Raw genomic sequence first — 25,034 nt, 5'->3', positions numbered from 1 at the left:
GTATTGATAAGACCAGCAATGACACCAAACTCATTTTTAAGCAGGGTGTTGTGAATTAGAGTCAGTTTTTTTTTTCTCCACAAGGAAGTGGATGTGAAATATAAGGAGACAGTAATTACCTGGTGTTAGCTCAGGGGGAAGGAACAACCCTGTGAAGCTAACTCATTTAACAAAATGTGATGTAGGACATGACTGTGGAAAATGTAGCAATCAGTCACAGCAATTGTTGCCACTGATGTGTCTGCCATTAACTGCTTGCTGGACAATGTGGAATTCATATAGAAAATAGAGTATACATTAGAAAAAAGCTGAAAAGATGAAACTACTAAAAAGATACTGATACTATTGTTACTGTAGTAAATGCTGTTGAAGCTGCACTGGAAATATATTCACATGCTGTTATCAATGGGATTAACAAAAATTCACGGAGTTCATAGTTGATTTACACATTTAATCACCATTCAAATATAATGAAAAACTTCTGATGAGGCCCCCACCCCCCCAAACTGGCCTAGTAGTTTTAAAAACTTACTCTCAAATAAAGACATACATTTCATAGACATACACTGTGCTTACCCCTATTTGCTCTACCTCTCCAGAGCCACTCAAGTCCCGGCCGGCGCTCTCCTCTTCCTCCCCGCGGGTCTGGCAGCTCATGGGGTAGTCGCCGCTCCAGCTGGAACAGCCTGGGAAGAGCGCCGAGCCTCAAAAGACGAGACACCAGCGGAGAGAGGGAGAGCCTACTGTCTGGGGAGGGAGGAGAGGAGGAAGATAGTGGGGAGGACAAAGGGGAGGCTGGGGGAAACAACAGACTACGACCAGGGTCTTTGGAGCTACTGCAGGCGTCTACTCTCTGCCCTTCCATAATAGCAGAATATGGGGACTGTAATGGAAGGACCTTGAACTACGATCCCAACCTGAACTCCGACCCTAAGGAAGACTCTTCGCCCGAGGATGACTTGGACGATGATGTAAGAGACCATGAATCATAGCTTTCTAACTACTTGTTCAAAAACCTACAGAGTTTTCTTTATAGATCCCTGGCCTGATGTCTTCCTGGCCTTTTTTTTAACTCAGCAACTAGTTTTACAACAACGTACACAAGACTGAGCAGGATTGTGAAGCTCTTATGTAAATTCTTAATCTCTTAATCTGCCCTTTCTGACTCTTTTTGCACACTTTATTTCAGTTTTCTCTGCCTTCTTCTGCAACATCAATTTCCCCCGTTGTCTTCTTTGTCCTTTGTCCCTTGCTTACTTTGAGATATTATAATGTGTGTGTGTGTGTTTTGTGTTCACATGGTGAAGCCTGGAGGGATACCAGTTGTTATGCTGTAATTGATTGGCTTGAGCAGTAATTGTTTTCTCAGTGGGTATAAACCAACTTGTGTACACAGAGTTAATGTGTGTGTGTACTTGTGTGTCTGTGAACTAGAGAAGGGTGTACTCCCCTGGTGGTTTTGGGTGACCTTTGTTACGACAGCGTTGAAGGTTTTATAGCTTCCAAATTGAGTTTATAAAGGCATGAAATTCACTGACACAAAAGGCCTCTCTCTGGGAACACTGAATACAGAAGACTTAGTACAGACATTCTTAGCCCCTGTATGTGTGTTTGGGTGTGTGTGTGTGTGTGTGTGTGTTTGCATGTGCATATGCTGGAGTATGCATCAGTGAGTGTGTGTGTGGCGTGCTAGCTGAGACGTGTGTGTATATACAGTATATACATGTGTTTCTTTGTGTGTGTCTATGTCAGGGATTACAGATTTTGTCTCCAAGGCTATCTCAGCAGGAGGATCTTTTCATCCAGTTTACACACACGCTCACAACGAAGGACACTCCCAGATGCACGCACGCACACACACACTCACACTCACACAAACGGCAGTCTGCCAAATAAATGGTGATGCTTGACTTTGGGCTGTTTTTAATTAGAATCCTAAAGTACAGAAGCTGTGCACCTAAGCTTTCTTCTGTTTATTTTATTAGAAACTTTAATGAGTTTCACTACACTTTCTATCCAGCTTGTTGTGGACTTGCTAAGTTGTGAGTTATGGTCCAATTATCTACATCTCTACTTATGCAAGAAAACACTTGGTTACGGTGCCCCCCATAGAATTAAATGTGAAAGGGCTTACATCAGCAACAATGGAAACTGTTTAAGCTGTGTACTGTTTTTAATGCTTGGTGTGGTTTGTACATCCCTCATAATGCAGCTTACCACCGGTGTCATAAAATACACTCTCTGTTCTTTGACAATGAAGTTATACAACACGCAATAATATTTGAAGAATTGTATTGTTTATCAGATGAGTACAGGCTGTTTAGAAAGGTAGGGAAACACACTCTCTCTCTACAGCTCATGATTTAATATTGTGTACGCAATATCCAACCAGATCTTAAACAAGATTTTAACGAGTACAACAAACGAGTAACATACAAAAATGATATCAGTTATATTTATGTTTTGGCTCTTGTACTGTTGTGGCTACGGGTGAATGACATAAGAATACTGACATTTTTAATACTGAAATTAACAACTTTGTAGATTACAGTTTGTATTTTTGTTCAGACAGCCATCTTTGGAGAAAAATTGTGCATTTGCCCTTTAACAGACATGCTACTAATCTACTAGACAATCTCGTAAATACAAGGCATACAAGGGAAGAAAAATTACAGTTGCATGAAAACTGAACTATTTTCAGAATTATGGCCGTTGCTTTTAGCCGTGATGGTTAATGTGTGGCAGGCATCTTTGCATGATTTCAGTGTAGAGAATAAAGGTGTTGACATCACCATTATGACAGTGATGATGGTGGCTTTGGTGTTGATGATAATATTAGTAATGATGAAAAATTGGCACGCCTGCACACTGTCTCCAAGCCTAAAAAATGTACTGTATGTATTTTTGTTACAGAATTCTTTTGGCTACTGGATCAAGAAAGAGCTCCGTAGCATGAAGCCCCGCTGGTGTAAAGAGCATGAAGACTGGGCGCTGTACTTGTTCTCTCCAGAGAACCGGTGAGTCTCTGTCTCTCTCTCACTCTCTCTCTCTCTCTCTCTCTCTCTCTCTCTCTCTCTCTCTCTCTCTCTCTCTCTCTCTCTCTCTCTCTCTCTCTCTCTCTCTCTCTCTCTCACAAACTCAACACAGGTTGTTTTCATTTTGTTCCTGCTACTGATTTCTTTATTTAATTAGCTTGGCTTCCTTCTCTCATTTTTCTTCTCCTTTATTGCTTTCCTCTACAGCTAATTGTTTGGTCAATAGCTTCAATCGACCATTTTATAGATGACTCTATAAAAGTACACACCCATCTTCTAACATCATTTTGTCATCTGTGACACCGTGTGTTTTAGATTCCGTTTGTGGTGCCAAAGGGTGATCTCCCACAAAATATTCGACCACGTGGTTCTCGTTTTCATCTTCCTCAACTGCATCACCATCGCTCTGGAAAGACCTGATATACAGTCTCACAGCACGGTGAGACACACACAAACACATACACATTCCAGCTGTGTTCTCCAGTCATCCGTTTCCTTATTAACTAATGTAGCTTTCCACCTCACCAAATTGAAGTATGGGATTTCAATATGGAGTTATTTACAGCAGAAATAATACATTAATGTTAACAGCCAGATAGCTATACATTTTTCTATCTGTTCACAAAACTGTAACAGTAAAGTGACTGTAGACCTTTTGGGCTGATTTATTGCGTAGACACACTGTAAACAGATACATAGAAACTCACTAGCTTATGAATATCAAGGCTTAAAACTATTCACAATACTTACTTAAAAACAGGCTCACGCATTAAAACAATAGCGGATATGTGCTCCATACAAAGAGTCCATGTATTGTTGTCAATAAAGAAATGTCAAGCCCTCAAATATAAGACACCTCCCTATTTCCTAATGCTAATCTCTGGGGGGGAAAAAGCATTGTAACATTTTCAGGCCAACGTGTGTGGTAAAAATGAATCTCATTCCTCTCATTTAGGAGCGAGTGTTCCTGAGTGTGTCCAATTATGTTTTCACTGTGATCTTTCTGGCAGAGATGACCATAAAGGTAAACATTACAGATTTTTTAATTCAAAATATCACATGAATTATTACAATATTATTTAAATATGCAGTTTGTAACATAGCAAACTTTTCTTTAAATTCTGGATCAATAATTCAGTAGTTATTCATTAGATTTACCATCATGGAGTCATGGTGTTGTAATTCTGTAATGTGTTCAGCCCGGATCAGTGTTTTTTGCTTTAACACCAGGTTGTAGCTCATGGTTTCTGCTTTGGGAAGCAAAGCTACCTTCAGTCCAGCTGGAACGTTCTGGATGGTTTGTTGGTATTTGTGTCTCTGGTCGACATTCTGGTCTCTTTGGCCTATACTGGCGGAAACAGGATCCTGGGCATCCTCAGAGTCTTACGACTGCTACGAACACTACGCCCACTGAGGTACATGGTGTATGTGTGAATATATGTGTGTCTCGTTTTATATCTCTGTCATTGTATTTCTTACTGCAGGTACTGGAGGGCATGTGCTGTCACTAACATAATGTTTGTATTTATGTGTGTGTGTGTGTGTGTGTGTGTGTGTGTGTTCCAGGGTGATCAATCGAGCCCCAGGACTAAAGCTAGTTGTGGAGACTCTCATCACCTCACTTAGACCCATTGGGAACATTGTCCTGATCTGCTGCGCCTTCTTCATTGTCTTTGGCATTTTGGGGGTGCAGGTATTTTGCAAATCACAGTCTCACAACACATACATTTAACATGCAGGAATAATACTACTTTGTCATTAGCTTTTTCTGAGCTTGAGAACAAAGCTTTTATACCTTCTTAACTTAAAGGAAACTTCAGTATTTTTCAACCTGAACTCTATTTTCCCATCTTTTTTGTGTGTGAATGAGGCTTGGTTAGACACAACAACAAACAGACTGGCTCTAGTGAAAGATGAAGAAAAATGTTTATTCCTCTGTAGGGTCCTTTCCATTATCCTGTCAGACACTTAAAGTAACAATCTGAGCCCGTCACTGGCAAAAACAAGTATTTTTTGTGGATTGACAGGCAACAATTGCCACAAAGGATTACAACATGTTTCATACCTGCCAGCTACAGTGCTGTCACTCAATACTGGACCAATTTTAACAATTGCTGTCCCCATTAGACACTTAGACACAAGAAGATGGGAAAATAGGTTCCAGGTTGAAAAATACTACAGTTGCCCTTTAAATGTCAGCCTTGCTTAGCAGCTGCATATGTGAATGTGGCTTGAGGGGAGATTGAAAGTGTCTTGAGTATCCAATGGACAATAAGCCTTTGTTCTTTAACAGTGTGAGTTTTGAAAGAATGACAATTAGGTTAAGTGTGAAAAGGGACAACATGACCCCCAGGCCAGCTTTTAGCTGAACACTGAGGGGAAAAAACCTCTGATAAGAATGGGCTCTATGAAATGTCCTTTTATTCTTGGCATTAATAGTTGGATGTTTAAAAAGCTGCAAGCTCCGTTGCAATTGAGATAATGTGTAAATGGCAGCCAAACAGCCCTGAAGCCCTCTCTCTGTTTCTCTATCTCCTTAGCTGTTCAAAGGGAAGTTCTACATCTGTGAAGGTCTGGACACGAAAAATATAACCAACAAGTCAGACTGTTTGCAAGCCAGTTACCGCTGGATAAGGAGGAAATACAACTTTGACAACCTGGTTCAGGTATGGACTCATGGAAAGAGGGAGAGAAACCGAAGGGGAGGGATGTAGGGTAGAAGAAAGAAGATTAGGGTTCAGGCGGAAAATAAAATGTACTAAATGTACTTCCAATAGAAATTAATGTTTTTACTTTAACAAAATTCTGGTTCTAGTCATATTATGAAATTTCTGTGTGTTGATTTATGTGTATGTGTTTCCCATTCAGGCCCTGATGTCTTTGTTTGTGCTGTCCTGTAAGGATGGCTGGGTAAACATCATGTATGATGGCCTGGATGCAGTGGGAGTGGACCAGCAGGTAATGATGTGAGGGGTGTGCCCAGGCATTGTGTAGGATAAGGATCATTAACCTTATGATATCAGCTATATAAAGCCTGATCCATGTAGTAGTATATAATAATATAGGAAACCAATTTCAAAAAGCTGTTATTCATGCTACTAATTTTTATTATAGGTGTGTGCCCACTGTGCAGTTGTATTATGTTTCTTTACACTGTACTGTGCCTGCTGGAGAACAGTGGCTCTGTAATCTTCACTGAAAAAATATAAGTACAGTGAAAAAGTTACAAACATGGAGACACAATAAGCAATGTTAAATGTCAGTTGTGTAGTAAGAACAGAACAGAAGTAAAAGCAAGGTGTAAAAAGTGAGATTTTAGCAGGCAAAGCTTTAGTTGATGTTGATGTCCTCAGATGTAGGACTGCCTGTGGTATAAAGTGCTGAAAGAGTCCCTCAAACACCTCAGTCATAACAGCAGCAATGTGACACAGTGATAATACCAGAAAGCAAAGGATTCTTACTGTAAAGTATTGTGCTTTTTTGTGTCTTTGCTAAATCATGCACAAATAAATAGAGATTTTTGAAATGCTTCTCTTTTCTCCTCTCAGCCTGTGAGGAACCACAACCCCTGGATGCTGCTCTACTTTATCTCCTTCTTGCTCATCGTCAGCTTCTTTGTCCTCAACATGTTTGTCGGTGTCGTGGTGGAGAACTTCCACAAGTGTCGGCAGGACCAGGAGGAGGAGGAGGCCCGCTTACGGGAAGAGAAGAGGCTCAAAATGATAGAGAAAAAGCGCAGGAGTAAGGAGAATGAAGGGGCTGGTCTGTAGTCTATTTTTCTGAGCACTGCCTGCTTTCAGAGCCTGAAAAAAGAGAGAGAATGACAGAGAGAATAAAGGGAAATATTATCCGACTTCAAATATAAAAGAGGGAGAGTTAGACAGACTGGCTAGCTCACGCAAACAGTGATTGATCACTGACAGACGGCGTGGGCTACGCCACTCTGATGCATGTAACTGCATGACTGCAGCCCACCCACAACCCTCCCCTAACACTGCATGGAAAACATTGGAAAACGGGCCAATCTAACCAACCTCTTAATCATACATATGGATTAACTTTAAATTTGAATGCTCACTTTTAAACAACAGACATAACTGTTCACAGTAACAACAGTACAGTATTAAGTAGTCTGTGTTCATTTTAGTACTAGAATGATATATTTTTATACCAGAATTCCATTCCTAATGCAAGCTTAGAACTATTAATACAATTTGTTTTAGATTTCATTGCTGCTGAAGCAGACATTTGCAGCACCTTCAGTGTGTGACTGAGGTAGCTGCTTTCCCCAATATGTCTCAGGACATTTTGTTAGTGATAGTTTAATAGCTCAGATGTACCTTCCCTCCCTTTGGGTGCATGTACAACCCTGTCCCTGAGGCGTCTCTCGACACGGGTAGGAGGACATTTCTTGTCAACGTGCTTTGACTGGCAGACTCAGAAACATAGCAGACGTTGTGGCTGCTATACCTGCAAATATGTTTGGCATTTAAGAGAGAGTGGAAGATGTTAAGTGTTGAGATGCGAAGGGTTGTTTGTTGCAGTTATAAGAAAATAGAAGTACATTCTGACATAAACATCATAAACACACCACCTATTGCAAAAAGCAAGTCCAAATGCTTGCAATGCAAACCAGTATTTTGTGAAAGCTTTTATTTGTACTGTGGTAATATGTTTAGCTAAAAAATATCCAAATATCCTATACACATCAATTACATGAAAAGGCAACATATGGTGTGAGCAGAGTGCCGCTGTTTTTATATTATGTTTGTTACATTATGTTTGTTACATGTCTCACTGGTCTAAAACTGATAAAACTCCAAACAAATGTAATATCTCCAGATATCAAATATAGATATGTGATATAAATATATCACAGCTGTCTCAGTGAAAAACTCTGAACTCCAGTGTTTGGCCATACAATTTTATTAGTCTGAAAAAAAGTTTTAGACTATTGAGATTTTTCGGAGGGGTTAAAAATGACTATAGTTATGCCATTGGAGAGGAAAATGGCCCCAGCGTGTTCAACATCACAGTCATGGTCAAAAGGTTCATGAGGAAATTTAATAGTAAATCAATGAGGAATGAATACACATGATGTTGAATCAAATAATGTTTAAAATAATTCAGTAATGACCTTATTTGTGAATGTGTGTTGTTGAACCTACCCTGTGTGGCCACTCTCAATCACAGACATTAACCTTGACATCAAAGGCATGTACAGTAAGCATGCACATACTATTTCAATTTGGAAGGGTGAATTAAACATGCACGTACACATACATTCAAAATCATCAATATGGACATTGTGAGTACACAGTTAAAAATGTATGTTAGATAGTTCTCAGTTGTATTTATTATTTATGATTACAACTTAAATTCTGTTTAATATTCAAAGATAGTAAGGTATCTTATGGTTTTTATTTCTATGAAAGATCTATCCACCTACCAAAAAGTATGTTATTATGTTTTAGGCTGGTTTGTTGTCAAGTATACTCTATGTGTTCAGACCACAGAGGAATACTAATGTGTCTACCCTGACAAGAATAAGATTATCTGAGAATCACTGAATATTGTCAAAATTCTCCCTGCACCCTGAAACTCTGTGCTTGTTTACCATCTTGTTATGCATCAAAGAAGATTAATATCAGTTACCTTTAGTCCAATACATTATCAAAGCCTAGCACAAACACTGGTAGCAGGGAGATCAAAGTAAAAACACATGGTATCATGTTGTGTTACTGCACTTTAAAATAGGAATCTTACAAACAGATACATTATAGTCACTGTAAGTACTGTAGGGGAGCTCATGGATGCAAATACTCCATTTCTATTGTAGCCTGTACCTGTGGCTCTCATGTCCTCTATTACTCGAACATAACACACAGGCAGTGGTGTGCACCAAATGTCTTTGGGGTGGGGGTGAAAATGAAAAAGTGGCACCACCACTGTGAGTAGAGATACAATTAGAGGTCACAGCAGAGTGATATAACCAGAAGGGCACCTGAGCTGTTCGAGGACCCCTCTGATGTGACATTATGGCAAAAATATTGGACAAGGAATCTGCACATACTGTACATATCCTAATAAAATAATGGCATTTTGAGCAAAAAGGGCAGTGCCAGTCACCCCTCTTGCCCCTACACATCCCTGTGCACACCACTGGACATGTGATATTTCAAATTCAAAGCACACTTACTCACAGTTTGTATATGTGCGTGTGTTTGTGTGCTCCAGAGGCCAAGCAGAGGCCTTACTATGCGGACTACTCTCCCATACGTCTCACCATCCACACACTGTGTACCAGCCATTACCTGGACCTCTTCATCACCTTCATCATCTGCATCAATGTCTTCACCATGAGTATTGAGCACTACAATCAGCCGCAGGTAAAGTGTACACATACACACACAAGCATTACAGTCGTATCAGTCACCACTATACACTCAAATTATAAGGCTCTCTTTTTAATTTACATTATTCAACACATTTATTTTTATTATTAACAATAAAAACTAAAAAATTAAATATGTTTCTGTTTCATTGATAAAATTGCAATATTGCAGATGTATTGAGCATTTCTGCAGAAAATTTAGAAAAATATAGTCACTGAGTTGAGATAAATTGTGTGTTTGTATCTGTCTGTGTGTTCAGTATCTAGAGGAGGTTCTGAAGTACTGTAACTACGTGTTTACCATCATCTTCGTCATCGAGGCCCTGCTCAAGCTTTTGGCATTCGGTATACACAGGTTCTTCAAAGACAGGTAACAGAGTTGGATGAATATACAGTAGATGTTATTATGCACCCAATTCTGTAAGACAAGTCAATTTCATTTACAGAGCCCAATATCACAAATCACAAACTTGCCTAAAGGGGCTTAATAATCTGTACAACATATGACACCCTCTATCCTTAGACCCTCAGTTGGGATAAGAGAGAGAGAAACTGAAAAAACTAACTACAATATGATTAGTTAAATAGTAACTGTGAACTTCAGTGCAATGAGTATCTGCACCATTCTCTAACCTCATTACTAGGTGTCCTCTTGTTCTCAGTTTACCGACTTCAAGGGATTGGGTAGTGAGTGCATTCATCTGTGTTAAGCTGCCAGGCCTGGGGTAAACTTAATGTTTCCACTACCATACAGATAAGTGAGTGGGTCTCCCATTAATCTAAACAACCTGCTCACTGGTCACCATTGAAAAACTGGCAGCGTTACTTTCTCTCCTATAATGTCCTAATGCTCCTAATGCTCACTAGCATCAACCAATACTACCCATGATGATAGTGGTAAACTTTGATTCAATCAGTAGAGAAATGTGTCAGAGAGCTGTGCATTTTCTGTAATGCTGATTGGAATGCCATTTTTCTAATTAATGAATTATTTTTTGTATGTATGTTTAGGTGGAACCAGCTGGATATAGCTATAGTGGCGCTGTCTATCATGGGCATCACCCTGGAGGAGTTGAAAATGAGTGCAGCACTGCCCATCAATCCTACCATCATCAGAATCATGAGAGTGCTCAGGATAGCACGAGGTACACACACACACACACACACACACACACAAACACATGTGCACACACACTCAAATCTATACTTCTATACTCATCATTACAGACATAACCACGCATTGTAAACACTAAAACTATTATATATTTGTGGAAAAACTGTTCTTTATTGTTTATTCTTATATATATGTATATATATCAATATAAGTGATACATCATAGATTATTTTTAGTGCTTGTTAGTGGCCACAACAACTACTGGCTTCAAGAATGAAATGCAAATCTGGGGTGTCTCTGAGTTGTGCTTGATTTCAGCCATGTCAGTATGAATTCTGGAGCAAATGGACCAGCAACACCTGTGCACACAAGTTGTCACTGTTCAAAATACTCCTGTGTCTCTCTGTAGTACTAAAACTCCTCAAGATGGCCACAGGGATGAGGGCTCTGCTGGATACTGTCATGCAAGCGCTGCCACAGGTAAACACACAAACTCTACATGACAAAAAAAAAGAGATCTGTCTTTGTTTTATTTATGTTTTTTATGAAAGTAGGTTGAATATGAAGGTTATGTTAGGAACAGGCAACACACTGAAAGATTTATGCTTCTTGATGAATATTTAACGTATCCGTTGACTTTACGAAATTCAAATTCTGACCCTGAAGTGTCTCTATTTGTACATTCCTTCGGCTGTATTTCTAGACAGTGTTGTGAACTCCATTTGGTTATAAAATGTGCATGATGATGAATGCCAAATGCATTGGACATCATTTTTGTGACTTCTCTAAACCTCAGAGGATATCAAGAAGCATTATTAAGCATTTGGGAGATACTTAAAACACTATGACAGTTCTCTACATCTCTCACAATGATGATCTGTTCTGTCACTAATGTGTCAAGGCACAATCAATCAAAGCAAGTAGTGCAGGAAGACACATGAGGGTGCCAAGGAATCAGTTAAATTTTCTAAGTCTAACTCTAGCTACTATAGAGTTTTTGCAATGATTTGACCTTGATAGACCTGTAGAGATTGTATGACCACCCTCTACCCTGATGCTCAGTGTGTTTTTCCCATCCAGTAAACATGCTCCTTTTGAAGTAGGGATGTCTCCTCTTCTCTCTTTCTCTCTCACTCTCTCACTCTCTCTCTCTTTCCCCCTGCCTGGCACAATTCTTGGAGGCAAAGAGCAGCTGTACCAAAGATTATGATGCACATGCAGTGACAGACTCCACTGTTCTGCTATTTTCTAAATGTCAAGTGTGCAGATATAACCATCGGGGCACAAGGGTGCACAAGAGCACATTTTTTTTTAAATTGGATAAAAGACAACATGCGATACCATGTGATGCAGGTGCAATCATAGAAAGTGCATAAAGTTTTCAGGGTCTGCCCTAAATCCTTCATGATGATGTTTTTTATGGCACTCCAGGTTCACCAGTAAGCTGCTGTCAGTGATAATAAAAAAGCCCAAGTAGATTTATTACTGGCAAATTAATATTTTATAGCATTTTATTCAGTTATTGTCCCACAGGCAGTTTTAGTCTTCCTGTGTTAAACTGAACTTAGGGAGCATGGTATTTAAATGCATGGTTTCATTAAAAAACACTTCATGGTCTGTTTTCTCTACCTTAATGATTTAAAGCACAAAACAGTTTAGGTTTTGAATACAGTCCCAGTTTAAAAAGGAGCAGCTCTCAATCCACTGTGTAACCTGATGTAGTTTGTATCAGGCCCATTTGTACTTGCTTGCTTACTTAAGTTCAAATAATCAAGTTATTTCCATTTATGTTGCATGGATAAATGAGTGTACAACAGAATAAATACAATTAAATAAATCACAGTGCTTAATCTATTCCCTGGAGCTTTAAAAAAAAAACAATATTTATTCTGTAATGTTTGGTGTGCAGAGACCCAACATACATTTTGCTTCCAGGTGGGAAATCTTGGTCTCCTCTTCATGCTGCTCTTCTTCATCTATGCTGCACTTGGAGTGGAGCTTTTTGGCAAACTGGGTAAGTCACTTCACTGGCAGAACACTTACCTTGCGAGGCAACTGGATTTGCGAGATCAAGAGATCACAAGATCACGAGAGAATCCATCTTGTCAGGCTTCAAATTATACAATTATGTCCAAACCACCAGTGGTTCAGACCAATCAGCTACACTTTCCAAGGACGACTTCTCAGAAGGTTCTGTTTAACAAACCGTGCGGCGCATCAGGTGAAGAAAACACAGGATCTACAAGCCACAACAGAAAATGTCTTTGAATGCACTCATTACTACCACAGTCACGACGTACAGCAAAATTCCCTGCCTGAGCGGTCTCTGTAGAATGCTTCCTCTCTGCCCCATCTGTCTCTCTCTCTCTCTCTCTCTCTCCCTCTCTCTCTCTCCCTCTCTCTCCCTCTCTCTCCCTCTCTCTACACCTCTCATATCACAGGGCTTGTTTCTAAGAGGAAAAAAAAGAGATCCCATTTGCATGATCACATTTATTTACATACCGTCTCCTCAACAGGCCAGCTTTATCCAACTAACAACAATATGTGAGAGAAGAGGATTAGCAAGAATGCATGGGGTCGGGGGGGACAAAATGAAAACAACTTGGTGATGAATAGGTTGTGTACTGCTAAATATTATTATGCTTCTGCTCTACACGTTGGAGAAAATGAAAGGATGTCTGTTTCATGATTTATTTTTTTAATAAAGTAAAAATCCTCTCCATTTTTTTTTGCTATGATTTTTGCTTCTGTGAAGCTGCTGACAAAAGCTTTTGGATGTGCTGAACATCTTCCTTTCCCTATCTGCTTCTCACTTTAAATGCTGTTTCATGGCTTGCAACAGCTTAAATATATTCTGTTACAGGCTTGTAGGGATGGTTGGTGGTTAATATTGTAGTACAGCTTGGCAAAGATCACAAAACATTAGTACTTCACATTCACAGTCATGTTGAGTTGAGTTATTTTTTGCCTGTGTACAAACCTGATCATCACCGCAGGTTATCTTTGAGCCACAATAGTTTCTCCAGATTTATGTGTGGTTTATATGTCGTGAAGCAATGACCATTAGGAAACAAAAAAAGTTGTTAGGAGCAGATGAAGAGACAAAAAAAACTGAAAAATGCTCCACAAAAGAGACTCTAAAAAAAAAGTCTACAAATTGAGATTATGGTGTAGGGCAAAGTATGATGTGTTGTTTGGATGTGTCAGGGTAAAAACACTTAAAGAGACTTTTATGCTTATGAATGTGACCATATGTTTTGGTTTTATTCCCCAAAGATAATAAATGTCACTTTTTAGAACATTAGGATATTCATTCGCTGTACAACTGTCGAGTATAAGTAACTCAGTATCTAGTTTACACTTAGGAAATAGTCTGAGGACATAGGTTTGACTATTGAAGGTTACATTTGCTTAGTATGAGCTGTTTTTGTGGTAGGTTGGGTTTGTTCATTCAGTATAGTTACATATTGCAATATTATCATAACATTTTGCCCTGCTTCCAACCCTTACAAAGTAGCAAAATCTATGACAAGAATTATGCATTATTTCTACACCTTAGAGATCATTTCACTGCACCACCAATAACTGGCTTAATTGGCTCGTGAAATCTCTTTGTCCTCCGAAAGGAACAAGACTGTGTAAGATATGAAATTCCTTTGGGAGACCTCTGGGAGTCTTAACTCTCAGTAGCATAAGCAGACAAGAGAAGGTCATAAGCAGTTGAGATATGAAAGGGGCGGTAGTGAGGCTTTGAATGTTAATACTACCATATTTTTGGATTCGAGCTGCCGTGCCAATAGCAGGTATTTTGAGCACAGCTGATATTGAATGTATTTCAACTTGAAGCTGAGTCTGGATCTAAATCAAGTTACTCTCTTGAAATCTATCACCTAGATGAATCCACCCCCATCCACTTACCACAGTGCCATGACTCAGGCCTGGGGAGAAGAAGCTGTTAGTGCCTGTTGTACAGTTTTAAATTTACAGTCAAAATCTCAAAACCCTAATCCACACTTGTTCTACTTTATGTCATTTAGTTTCTTTAAAATGTTTTCCCCCCTGTGTTCCTTTTATATTTGATAAATGATATCATGCCGTTATTCTTTTATGTCTGATATGTCCATCATTTCTTTGTGACACAAGCACTGCATGAATAATGTGATTCCATTTACCATTATTATGGAAAGTTTCTCTATTCAGTTCCCTTGTGCTGAACACTGGCATTGTAAAAAATGTAGAATACTCAAAGGATGTTTCTCTCTAGTTTGTGGCTGTGGTGACTTGGGGTTCAAAATAGAGGAAGATATATTCTGGTAGCTGTTGTGATTGTGTAAACAAGCTCCAGAGGCCTTACTGCCAAATTAACCCTGAGACTGAGAGATTATCCTCCAGAAGACACCTATTCTGTTCTCCTCTCCTCTGCCACGTCCACAAAGACACACTGCTTTGTATGTTGAGTGCTTTCATAGTACTATACAGTAGCATCAGGGCTTTCTGACTGGGACACTGACAATACAGTGATAGTTTATGCTCACTTTTATCCTTGTTGTTTTGTTTTACCAACATGTCTACTGAAGAGTGTAATTAATTTGTGTCTCTGTCTTTGTGTTGATTAGAGTGTAATGACAGCAATCCATGTGAGGGTCTGAGTCGTCATGCAACCTTTGAGAATTTTGGGATGGCCTTCCTCACACTGTTTAGAGTGTCCACCGGAGACAACTGGAATGGGATTATGAAAGTATGAACACACACACACACACACACACACACACACACACACACACACACACACACACACACACACACAGTCACATAAATGATGACTAGATTATCTCATAACCATAGAGAGGGCAATGACCTCCAAAAGTAATTATGGAATAATAAAGTGACTCAGAGCTGAGCAATGGTAGTATTTTCGCATCTTGATTTTTACTTCATAAAAAATGTAATAATGAGATCAAGATAAACTTTATTGTCCCATCAAGTGGGAAATTTGTCTTAGGCTAACTACCCGTGCTGCAGCCATTGAAAATAAATAGATAAATAGATAAAAACAACCATAAAAAAACCCATAAAACACATGGAGCAATACAAAAGATACATAATAAATACAAGATATTAAAAACTGAATAAACACCTATTCAATACCAAATAGCAGCTCTAATATATAAACAAAAAAGAAAAACACACACCATCATACCTACAGTCATAGTCAAATACGCAGATTCTATGGTATGGAGGGATACTAATGGATGAGGGGATAAATGATTTTTTAAAATTTGTTCAGTCTGCAACAAGGGACTCTGAACCTCCTTCCAGAGGGTAGCAGCTTCTACTCCTTATACAGGACATGAGAGAATAAGTGATGTAAATGTCTATAACTGACTCAAAAATAGTAAATAATATAAATAATAAATTGGTCATTAAATAAAAAAGCAAGGGTAATCTTGAGAAGCTCACTACAGAAACTTCACATTTTGAATTGTAATGTTAAGGCTAATTTCTGAATTCTAATACATTTTTTGAAGCATAAACCACACTACTCACCTGCTACCTTTCCACAACTACAGTACTGTCCACATTTGTCTGACCAGTTCCACAAATGCTAACCTGCATCACATAAAGTAAAGAAAAGTCAGTTACAGCAGCAGTAGTGTAATCCTGCATACACTAACTGAACATGTGGATATTGCCCACAGGCAAAGAAAGTGGTTTTAATACAGGTCTGAAAACTGCTGCGGTTCCGCTGCTCTGTATCAGTCACACTGCCTGTCCTTGTTTTTTAATTCAAAATTTCTAATTTTCTGCACTTCTAAATCAGGCTCCATCTCAACTTTCCATGGTTACTCGCGTTCAAGGTTTTTGCCATAGGGCCCCTGGCCTGTTGGGGAGATACTTGTTCTATTGTGTATACAGCTGTAATATCCAGTGAACTCTGTTTCACTCTATGCATTCTCTCTGGTTTTGTTGTTCCCTTTTTCTCCATCTTTCTTTCCAAATCTTTCTCTACATTTCTAAAGGACACGTTACGGGAGTGTCGTCCAGAAGACCAGCACTGTCTCAGCTACCTGCCATTGGTCTCTCCAATTTACTTTGTCACCTTTGTGCTCATGGCACAGTTTGTGCTGGTCAATGTGGTGGTAGCTGTTCTGATGAAACACCTAGAGGAAAGTAACAAGGTACAATAATTTGAAAAACCAAAAAAGTGCACAAATGCAGGTGAATGCATACTCATGAACAAAGATTGCATGTGCACAGCTAACATTTTAGAGACACATAAGTTTGATGTATTTCCATTTTTCTGATGTAGTGGTCACAGTCTCCTTTTTTTTTTGCTCATTCAATAAGTGCTTTTTAATGGACATTAACATTCATTGTAAAATTCCATCAGTCAACCAAAATATATCTACTTTCACAGGAAGCTAAAGAGGATGCAGAGATGGATGCAGAGATCGCCATGGAAATGGAACTGGAGAGACAACAACGCAAGTTAAGCACAACCTCCAACAACAGCTCAGGGGGAGGAACCTATGTTGGGCCATGCCCACATTCACCTGGAGAGGTAGGAGACATCTCTCATACCTCATTAATGAGTTAAGTCAGTTAAGAAATATGAGTGCAATGGAGACTACACAGGAAGTGTAATTAGGGTGTAATGGAAGGAAGTAGCATTGGCTATACTGTATGTGGTACAAGTTTCTCATAAAACAGTATTCAATACCAGTCAAAGATTTGTATAAACTTTATCATTCAAGGGAATGGAAAGGTGTGTCAAAACCTTTAACTGATATTGCTTGTTGCAGTAGATGGTCTTGCAGACGATATGCAAACAATACTCAGTGTTTACAGCTGTGTGGTCTCTGTCTCCCCCTGGAGGAGGAAGAGGTGCAACATGGAGACCAGGACCTGCTGTCTTCAAGGAAGATGTCTGTATCCAGGATGCACTCTCTGCCCAACGACAGCTACATGTTCCGACCTGTACGGCCTGCCAGCGCCCCCTACCCTTTGGAGGAGGTGAATACCAGTCCCCAGGACCAGCATTCAGGTAACTTGTCTCTTAAGCGTTGAACTGTTAGACTGTCAAGATCTGTCTATTGATGTGGGGTTTTGATGCATTGTCTTCCCTTTCTATTAAATGGCCATTAACAATAATCTAGACACCATTGCTAATAATATTTAATAAATTTAACGCTGACTAAGAGTTTTTCCACATGCATGTTTCTGTCTTATATAATGCTTAATACTATGATTTGAATTACTGGGTAAAAGTAAAAAGTTTCAACCTTGTAATAATTACTTGTAATTGTAATTGTAATTAATTAAGTAATCTGTGACACCAAATGTATGTGAAGTTACCAATGCTTCTCAATCAGCTAAAGCCCCAACCTGTACTTTCTGGAGCATTCCAATTGTGATTACAAACTTTAATTTACTGTGATCTTAAAATGACAGCACATTTTGTGAGGGATACAGAATATATGTTGCTGGTAATACACAATAACCGAAGACATGACACAGTGACAAAAAGGAGTGACATATTTTAAAATGGCATTGCAAGTTGCATGCAAGTCCACAAAGTCCTCTGAAGGTGACTAATTGTGTAAACGTAAGGGCACATTTAAGTTCACCCAATATATAAATATATAAATAACCATATAGTTTCTTTAAAATTGGCTAATCAGCATTTCTTCCTTCCTGATAACTGTGTTTTTAACCTGAAATTATGTGTCACCTTAATGGCATGATATGATGTCACTCAAACTTTTTATGAAAATTCTGAAAACAGAAGGCTACACCAAAATGCATTATTAAAATATGTGAATATCTTAGCAATAATGTTTTTTTAAGTTTGTATATATGTTTAACTTTCAATACTAACTCTATCAAAAACACTGGCACAATTGAAACAAAAAACAGAATACTGTAGTTTGCAGTCACATACTTGTGTAAGTGATCATTCTCATCACTATCATTCCTTTTTTTTCTGCATATGGCCGCTGGCTTCAAACTTTCACATCACAATTATAGTACATGACATTATTTGTGCCTTTTATCTCCAGTTTCATCTCAGATCTGCTGAGCACACTAATCTAAGCACTGACAGCACTGTTTTATCTGCAGTCAGATTCTAATGGCATGTTGTGGCCAGGCTGTGGACAGGCCCAGCTCTGTCCCAAGGTACTGACTGCAGTGGATGAGCTGTGATACATGTGAATCTCTGTAACCTTCACACCGGCTCATCTGCTCAGCTGTGGAATGGCTGACTACTCAACTAGAATGGTGGTTAGCTTCAGAACCAAGCTGCAAAGTTAGAAAAAGTAAAAATGAAATCATCATAGCTGTGGTGTTTTGTCCAATGGCAATAAAAGCAATAATAAGTGGCTTTACAGCTTGGACTGAAAGTGCTAACTCAAAATGATCTTGCTCTAACTCTGATATTGCTGCATTGTTTTTAACATATGTTACTTGTTACTGAACGCATAGGTTTACTGGATCTGTTTGTGGAGAATGCCTAAGACCCTGGTTACACAGACTCACAGCAGTTATTGTACACTTCCTCCTAATTTCTGTACAATAACACTTACAGTATATAGAGTTGTCCACTTTGGATTTGACACCCAGGACATATTAAAGTGTTATATGTTACCAGGACCTTAAAGGATAGGTTCAAAAGTGTTTAAGTCTGTCTTTCAACAACAGTCAGGTGCTCAAATGTATATTGACATATTTTTCTCGCTGTAATCATTCCCCGTGGTTATACTGACCATTAAGAGGTCCCTTTCAAATGTGCTTATAACATAAGTGATGGTGTACAGAATTCACTGGAAGATGTGTGACTTTGTCCCCCATCACTTATTCTGTGAGTGCATTGTGAGAGGCTCCTCTTATGGTCAGTATGAACAGGAGGATTTGATTACTGCCAAACCTGTTTCAATGTTCGTATGGGCATCTAGTTATTGTTTTAAGACTAATATTCCTTAGCATGACTCTCTCAGTACTGTACAGTTATATGAAATTCTTCATGTAACCAGGATCCAAAGCATAATATTACATACAGCAAACCAGTCTTATACAGTATGACTCTATCCCTGGCATTCAACTCAGTGCTGATACTTGTAGGGATGCACCAATCCAACATTTTTCTCCCACAATACCAAGTCTGATACCTTCCTTTAGTGTACCAGTGCTTTCTTTTTTTGCCTACATAAAATGTTATAATATGAAAATATAATAAAAGTATTGCATTGGTGCATTCTTATTGTTTTACAGATAGCATTTCTGCTTTGATGAGTTGATGCTAATGGTTCTCTGTTTAAAACACTTTTTTTTGATAGTGTATTTGAAGAAAATGGAAATCGAATTTTGAATTGGTTCTTCTTCTTGCTGTGATCCAAATATTCTTTCAAGACAAAGTGTTTTCACAATTAAAATTTGATCATGATTGCTGAAATGTAATGAATTCTGATTATAGTAGTAGTGTTTAGGTGTTTGTGTGTACTTCCCAAATATGCATGCGTTTCTTGCAACAATGCATGTATTTGTATGGAGAGTGTGTACAGTACATGTGATGGTGAGTGCTTCTATTACTATTCAAAACCTTTAATATATCTGCACCAACAGGATCAATGACGTCAGTCCACTCCCAGCCATGTGAGAGTTACGCTCTGCTACAGGTACCAGACATTTCCCCAGTTCACCCTCGCCAACTTCCCTCCCTCACCCTGCCCTGCATCGCCCCACCCACACCCAGCCCCTCCCCACGGGCCCTGCGCAGACAGGTGAGACAGGTGACATTCATAATTTTACTACGCTAACATTCATTTATGTCAGATTTATTGACAATAAGACTGATGATGGTGTTTGTTTGTGTTACAGGTGGCAGTTAAATTGGATTCTGTAGAGTCACAGAGTTGTGAGCAACAAGAAAGGCCCACCCCTGTCCATCTGCCTCCCCACTCCCCTTCTCCACTTTCTCCTCTTTCCCCATCCCCATCTCCTCTGCCTCCGCCACCTCCTTCCTCCCCCTCTGCCCTCTCTCTCCCACCATGTTCCCCTACTGCCTTCCCACTCCCTCCACCCTCCCCGTCTCTCCTCCCTCCTCTACTGTCTTGCCCTTCTCCCCTCCCTCCTCTGCCGCCTTCCCCCTCACTTCTTCTACCTCCTCCTCCTCCCTCACCGCGTCTCCCGTTGCGCCCCGCCAGTCTTCGGAGACATAGACCCCCCTCTGCTGCCTCCCTCTGCGACCCGGCAGATGAGGAAGTGTATCACATCACCAGCTCGGCGCAGCACATGTGGGGAGATGAGGAGGGAGGTGGGCAGGAGAGCAGAGGGAAGGCTGGCCGCAGTCACTCCCTCTCCCCTTACATCTCCCCGTACTCTCTCGACTACTCCACCTTCTCCCCTCCTCCTCCACCGCTGCCACCTTCTTCCTCGAGGAGCGCACTCAGTCTGCTTGGGGCGGGGCTGAAGGGCCGTGACTTTCGGAAGGGCTTTAGCATTGATACCCAGGGTTTACTGGACAAGCCGTCATCATTGTCTGCTGGTTACCCCGACGACCAGCGGCGCCACTCCATCGAGGTCTGCCTACCACAGGCTGTCATCACAAGTGACAACCAACACTTTGTAGAGGGGGTCCAGCGGTCAGAAAAGAGTGCTCAGGCTTTTCCTGTGAGGGTGCAGTCAGTCGGGGGTGGCCACAGAAAGAAGAAGATGAGCCCCCCTTGCATTTCCATTCACCCACCATCAGAGAGGGAGCACCCAAAAATGGGCTCACCTCCAAAACTGGCTGACTGCAGCATGATGCTGAGACGAAGGACACCGTCCTATGATTTGACCCCACACATACAGTCAAACACACACACACAAGACGTCTCGCCAGATACACAGATGCACCGAGCGCTCACACCTATCCATGTACCACTGCAAGCACACTCACCAACTCACACGCTGACACCCTCGCGGGCCTCCACACCGACACGCATGCAGACATACACTCCACCGCACACATCCACACCGACACACCCACACATTCCCATCAGCCCAAACATCTTTATCCAACCTCATGCACCTCTTGTCCCAACCACTATGCCTTTCTCACAGACACACTCCCTCTCGCCTTCTGCAAGGCACTCCTCTCTCACAGGGGACTACATCCCCCTCCCCCAATTCACCTTTGATCAACCACAGTCCAGATATCTGTCAGACACCGATACAGCCACTTGCTCTTCCCCTTTTGACAGCAGACTTGGAAGCAGTGCTGGATTCAGTGCAAAGAATCGGAGGACCGCCCAATGAACATCAAGCATCGCCTTCAGGTAGTGAATTAATTGGTCCAAAACCTCTGAAGCTGGAGTAGAGGCTGACCTCATCAGAGATTGGTGCTGCCGGAAAGAATGAGAGAAAGAAAAGTTTACTTGGAGAGGGATACTTGTGTTTTGGTTTGGTTTTAAAGAATAGTGAAAAGACATTGGTTACTCTCTCCAGAGAGACAGTGGTACAGTCCCATCCTAGAATAACACTGGACACATTTTCCTAAATCCAGTGACAACAGATCCACTGAGGCTGTACCAGTCAAACAGTATCCACTGTACATGGTGTGTTTGTGACTAATACTAATAATGCACCAGGACTAAAGCCACCTAACTCCGTAGCCAAAGTTTTTTTGACACACTGTCCCCACCCACGCAAGCCAATCAGGAAGCAGCGTCTGGCTGATGACCTCTGACCTTACCAGGAAGTGGTTTGTGAAATGCGAGCGTGGGGGGAATCGTGGGATATGCAACTTCAGGTTTTCTACAGAAGTTCTGCTTGCCCCTCATCTGCTCCTCGATCACATTGATCAGAGCAGAACTGTGTGTGTGTGTGTGTGCGTGCGTGAGTGAGCGTGTGTGTGTTTTCCTATGTGTGAGTATTGTCAAATCTGTTGTCATGGAAGTTGGCCATGTTATTCTTACGCCTGCAACGACAGAGGGGGAGCAGGGCAGAGCTGTAGTGTATGTTTATCTGTGTATCTGTGCAGTGTAAATAAAGGAAAATACTGTATTTGGTGAGATTAAAAATAGCTCTATCCATATGCACATATTTTTATAGAGATCTAAAAATGTTTTTTGCACACAAATTTGAATTTCAAGTTGCTTGTTTTTCCTCCGTTGTCCTCTTGTGAATGTATGTTTCTTTTCAAAGACCGAGAGAGAAAAGTAAAGGAGATCAACTCTCTTTGAAACAGGCTAGCCGAGGTTGACGACTGGGATTTTATTTTTCTATTTTGAAAAAAAAGAGAAAGAAGAGGAAACAGGGGTGTGATGTGTTTCTGTAGCTTTGTCTCAGATTTCTATGTATTTGGTGTCTCAATAACAGTCTCAAGAAGCAGGCTCAGTGATGCAAGAAAAGTGCAGACAGTACAGTTTATGACTTGTTTAAATGTTCTAGGACCTGTTGTGACTGCTGACTAAACCTGTGTGTTCAAATCCAAATATGGCTATTATTCCAAAAGAATATTTTTTTCTTTTTTATTAATAACTTTCTTTGTTATGATAAATTATGAAATAACTGTATGCTGGCTGTGAAAAAAACACATGTACATATACAATGTGAACAAATCAAAAAAAAAAATTCAAAGAAGAAAGTGTGACATGGCATCACTGAGCCTCCCTTCTACAGCTGTTTTCAAGCTGGATCAGTTATGACACCACTTAGTGTGTCTGTACATCTAAAGACAACCAAACTAACTAACTTACTAAATATGTGTAGCCAGAGTGCAATAATAATATATACTTGTGGAAAATATAGTACCATCCATACAACATAATACAGCCACACTCTTGTGTTCGTACATACTGTAGAACTGCTATATATAATATAAACCCATTTTGTATGATGATTGAGAGTATTTCTAGTGTTCATGCTACTATAGGTACTTGCCCCTCCACCCTCCCCCCCCCACCCACCCCTACGCATGGTGGCGGTGGCTTGGGTGTGGCTGGCAGCAGAATTAGGTACTGTAGATTCCTCTAAAAGCTCAGGCCCACCCACTGATGGTGTCACTGTAAAGCAGAAGAGTTACATGCATTTCTGCTGTGGACTCAATAAGCCATTCATTATTCCTTTCTTATCCTCACTTACTCACCCTAACACATCAAATTGACACTGCATATTAGTTACCTACAAATTAGTTATGGCAAATTAAGCTATCCACAAATTAAATCATGTAAACCCTAATGTGTGAATGACAATGTATGACAAGTGTTTTCCTTCCAGTTGCTGAATGATTCCTTTAAAAAAAAAAAAAGCCATTCCTGTATTCTGGCACAGCACAATATGTATTTTATTCTATTTTGTGCACAGTCTGGTTTGGCACAGGTACACAAGAAGCATGCTTATGAGCTACTTGGTACTGATTCCCCTTTCAAAGGCAGCTGGCTGGGACAGCGTCTTTATTTTTCTGATCAGCATGTAACATGCACATGTCCTCAGTAATCTGAGTGAAAACCAAAGTGCTTTGATGCTGTACCATAGCACCATAGACTCAGTATTTTATATTTGTGCAATGGAAAGAAAAAATATATATCATGTTAGGCATTGCCAACTTTATTTAAAATGATTTGTGATTGATTATCTGGGTCAAATGATCATTAACATGTCGTTAAAAAGTATCAAAACAGTTTGACAAAATGTTAGACCTGACCTAAAATGTCTCCAGCTTTGTTTTGTGTTTTTGACAGATAAAGAGACTTGTGAACATGATAGTGAAAAAAAATACAAAAGGAGGTCCAGATCATCATCTTATATTCATTTCCCTTCTACACTGTCATTAGCTTGCCCTGTCCCACGCAGTATGCATATAGAAAATATAATATGAAATGAAAAACAAACAAGCAAACAAGATGTTGATGGTATCAACATTTTGTACATTAGCCTGATTTTGCTGCAGGTCAACACCATTGACCTTTGAATACTGTACTATAGTGGAGCCTTCTTATTGGTTGTTATCCTTTGATAGAGCCATATTCAACATCTGTGAGTTCAGGTCTAAGTGAGGCAAAAATAAAAGGCAATGGTAGAAAAAAAAAGGTAGAGTAAAAAGGCTCCTGAACAGTGAAATTGCAAAAACATGGCTGCTGATTAACGTAGCTAGTTCATCTTTCGATAGCGCTCTTCTTCCAGTTCTGACATACAGGATCACATCTGATGTCGGATTCTGAGTTGTTTTCCTCCCTCCAGAACATGTCACAGTTGGTCATCATCTTGGTTTCAGATCATTTTTATACAGTATGTGCTTGAACACACTGTTATTGTACAACTGCTTATGTCCTGTTTCATGTCCCCTTCCTGCACAGATTAGTCTGTGACGGCAGGTTTTAAGTAGTCTGAAGACAGCCTCTGTCTCACTCTTATTTAACGTAGTGCAGACACCTCCGATCTACAGCAGATTGCCATATTAATCAACACAGTTTGGTAGAGTGACTGCATACTTGTTCTTACGATTTACAGA

The 25,034-nt window shown here is 40.0% G+C and overlaps 1 protein-coding gene across 1 annotated transcript in view; it reads left to right on the top strand.

Annotated features, from left to right (window-relative positions):
• Positions 1–21,838, top strand: part of cacna1ha (calcium channel, voltage-dependent, T type, alpha 1H subunit a) — a 107,279-nt gene extending 85,441 nt beyond the window's left edge. Inside the window, exons 18-37 of the mRNA XM_053337730.1 lie at positions 600–971; positions 2,914–3,017; positions 3,351–3,474; positions 3,991–4,059; positions 4,266–4,450; positions 4,602–4,728; positions 5,576–5,701; positions 5,904–5,993; positions 6,584–6,797; positions 9,273–9,424; positions 9,690–9,799; positions 10,441–10,574; positions 10,953–11,023; positions 12,479–12,557; positions 15,160–15,281; positions 16,564–16,722; positions 16,962–17,105; positions 17,420–17,588; positions 20,165–20,322; positions 20,420–21,838. Of these exons, the coding sequence (XP_053193705.1) occupies positions 600–971; positions 2,914–3,017; positions 3,351–3,474; positions 3,991–4,059; positions 4,266–4,450; positions 4,602–4,728; positions 5,576–5,701; positions 5,904–5,993; positions 6,584–6,797; positions 9,273–9,424; positions 9,690–9,799; positions 10,441–10,574; positions 10,953–11,023; positions 12,479–12,557; positions 15,160–15,281; positions 16,564–16,722; positions 16,962–17,105; positions 17,420–17,588; positions 20,165–20,322; positions 20,420–21,838 (4,128 nt within the window). The remainder of the gene's footprint in view (positions 1–599; positions 972–2,913; positions 3,018–3,350; positions 3,475–3,990; positions 4,060–4,265; positions 4,451–4,601; positions 4,729–5,575; positions 5,702–5,903; positions 5,994–6,583; positions 6,798–9,272; positions 9,425–9,689; positions 9,800–10,440; positions 10,575–10,952; positions 11,024–12,478; positions 12,558–15,159; positions 15,282–16,563; positions 16,723–16,961; positions 17,106–17,419; positions 17,589–20,164; positions 20,323–20,419) is intronic.
• Positions 21,839–25,034: the final 3,196 nt, after the last annotated feature.

This window comes from Scomber japonicus, chromosome 18 (assembly GCF_027409825.1).
Source record: "Scomber japonicus isolate fScoJap1 chromosome 18, fScoJap1.pri, whole genome shotgun sequence".
Classification (NCBI taxonomy): Eukaryota; Metazoa; Chordata; class Actinopteri; order Scombriformes; family Scombridae; genus Scomber; species Scomber japonicus.
Note: the sequence above shows the minus strand (reverse complement) of the source record. Positions and strands in the feature narration are given on the sequence as shown.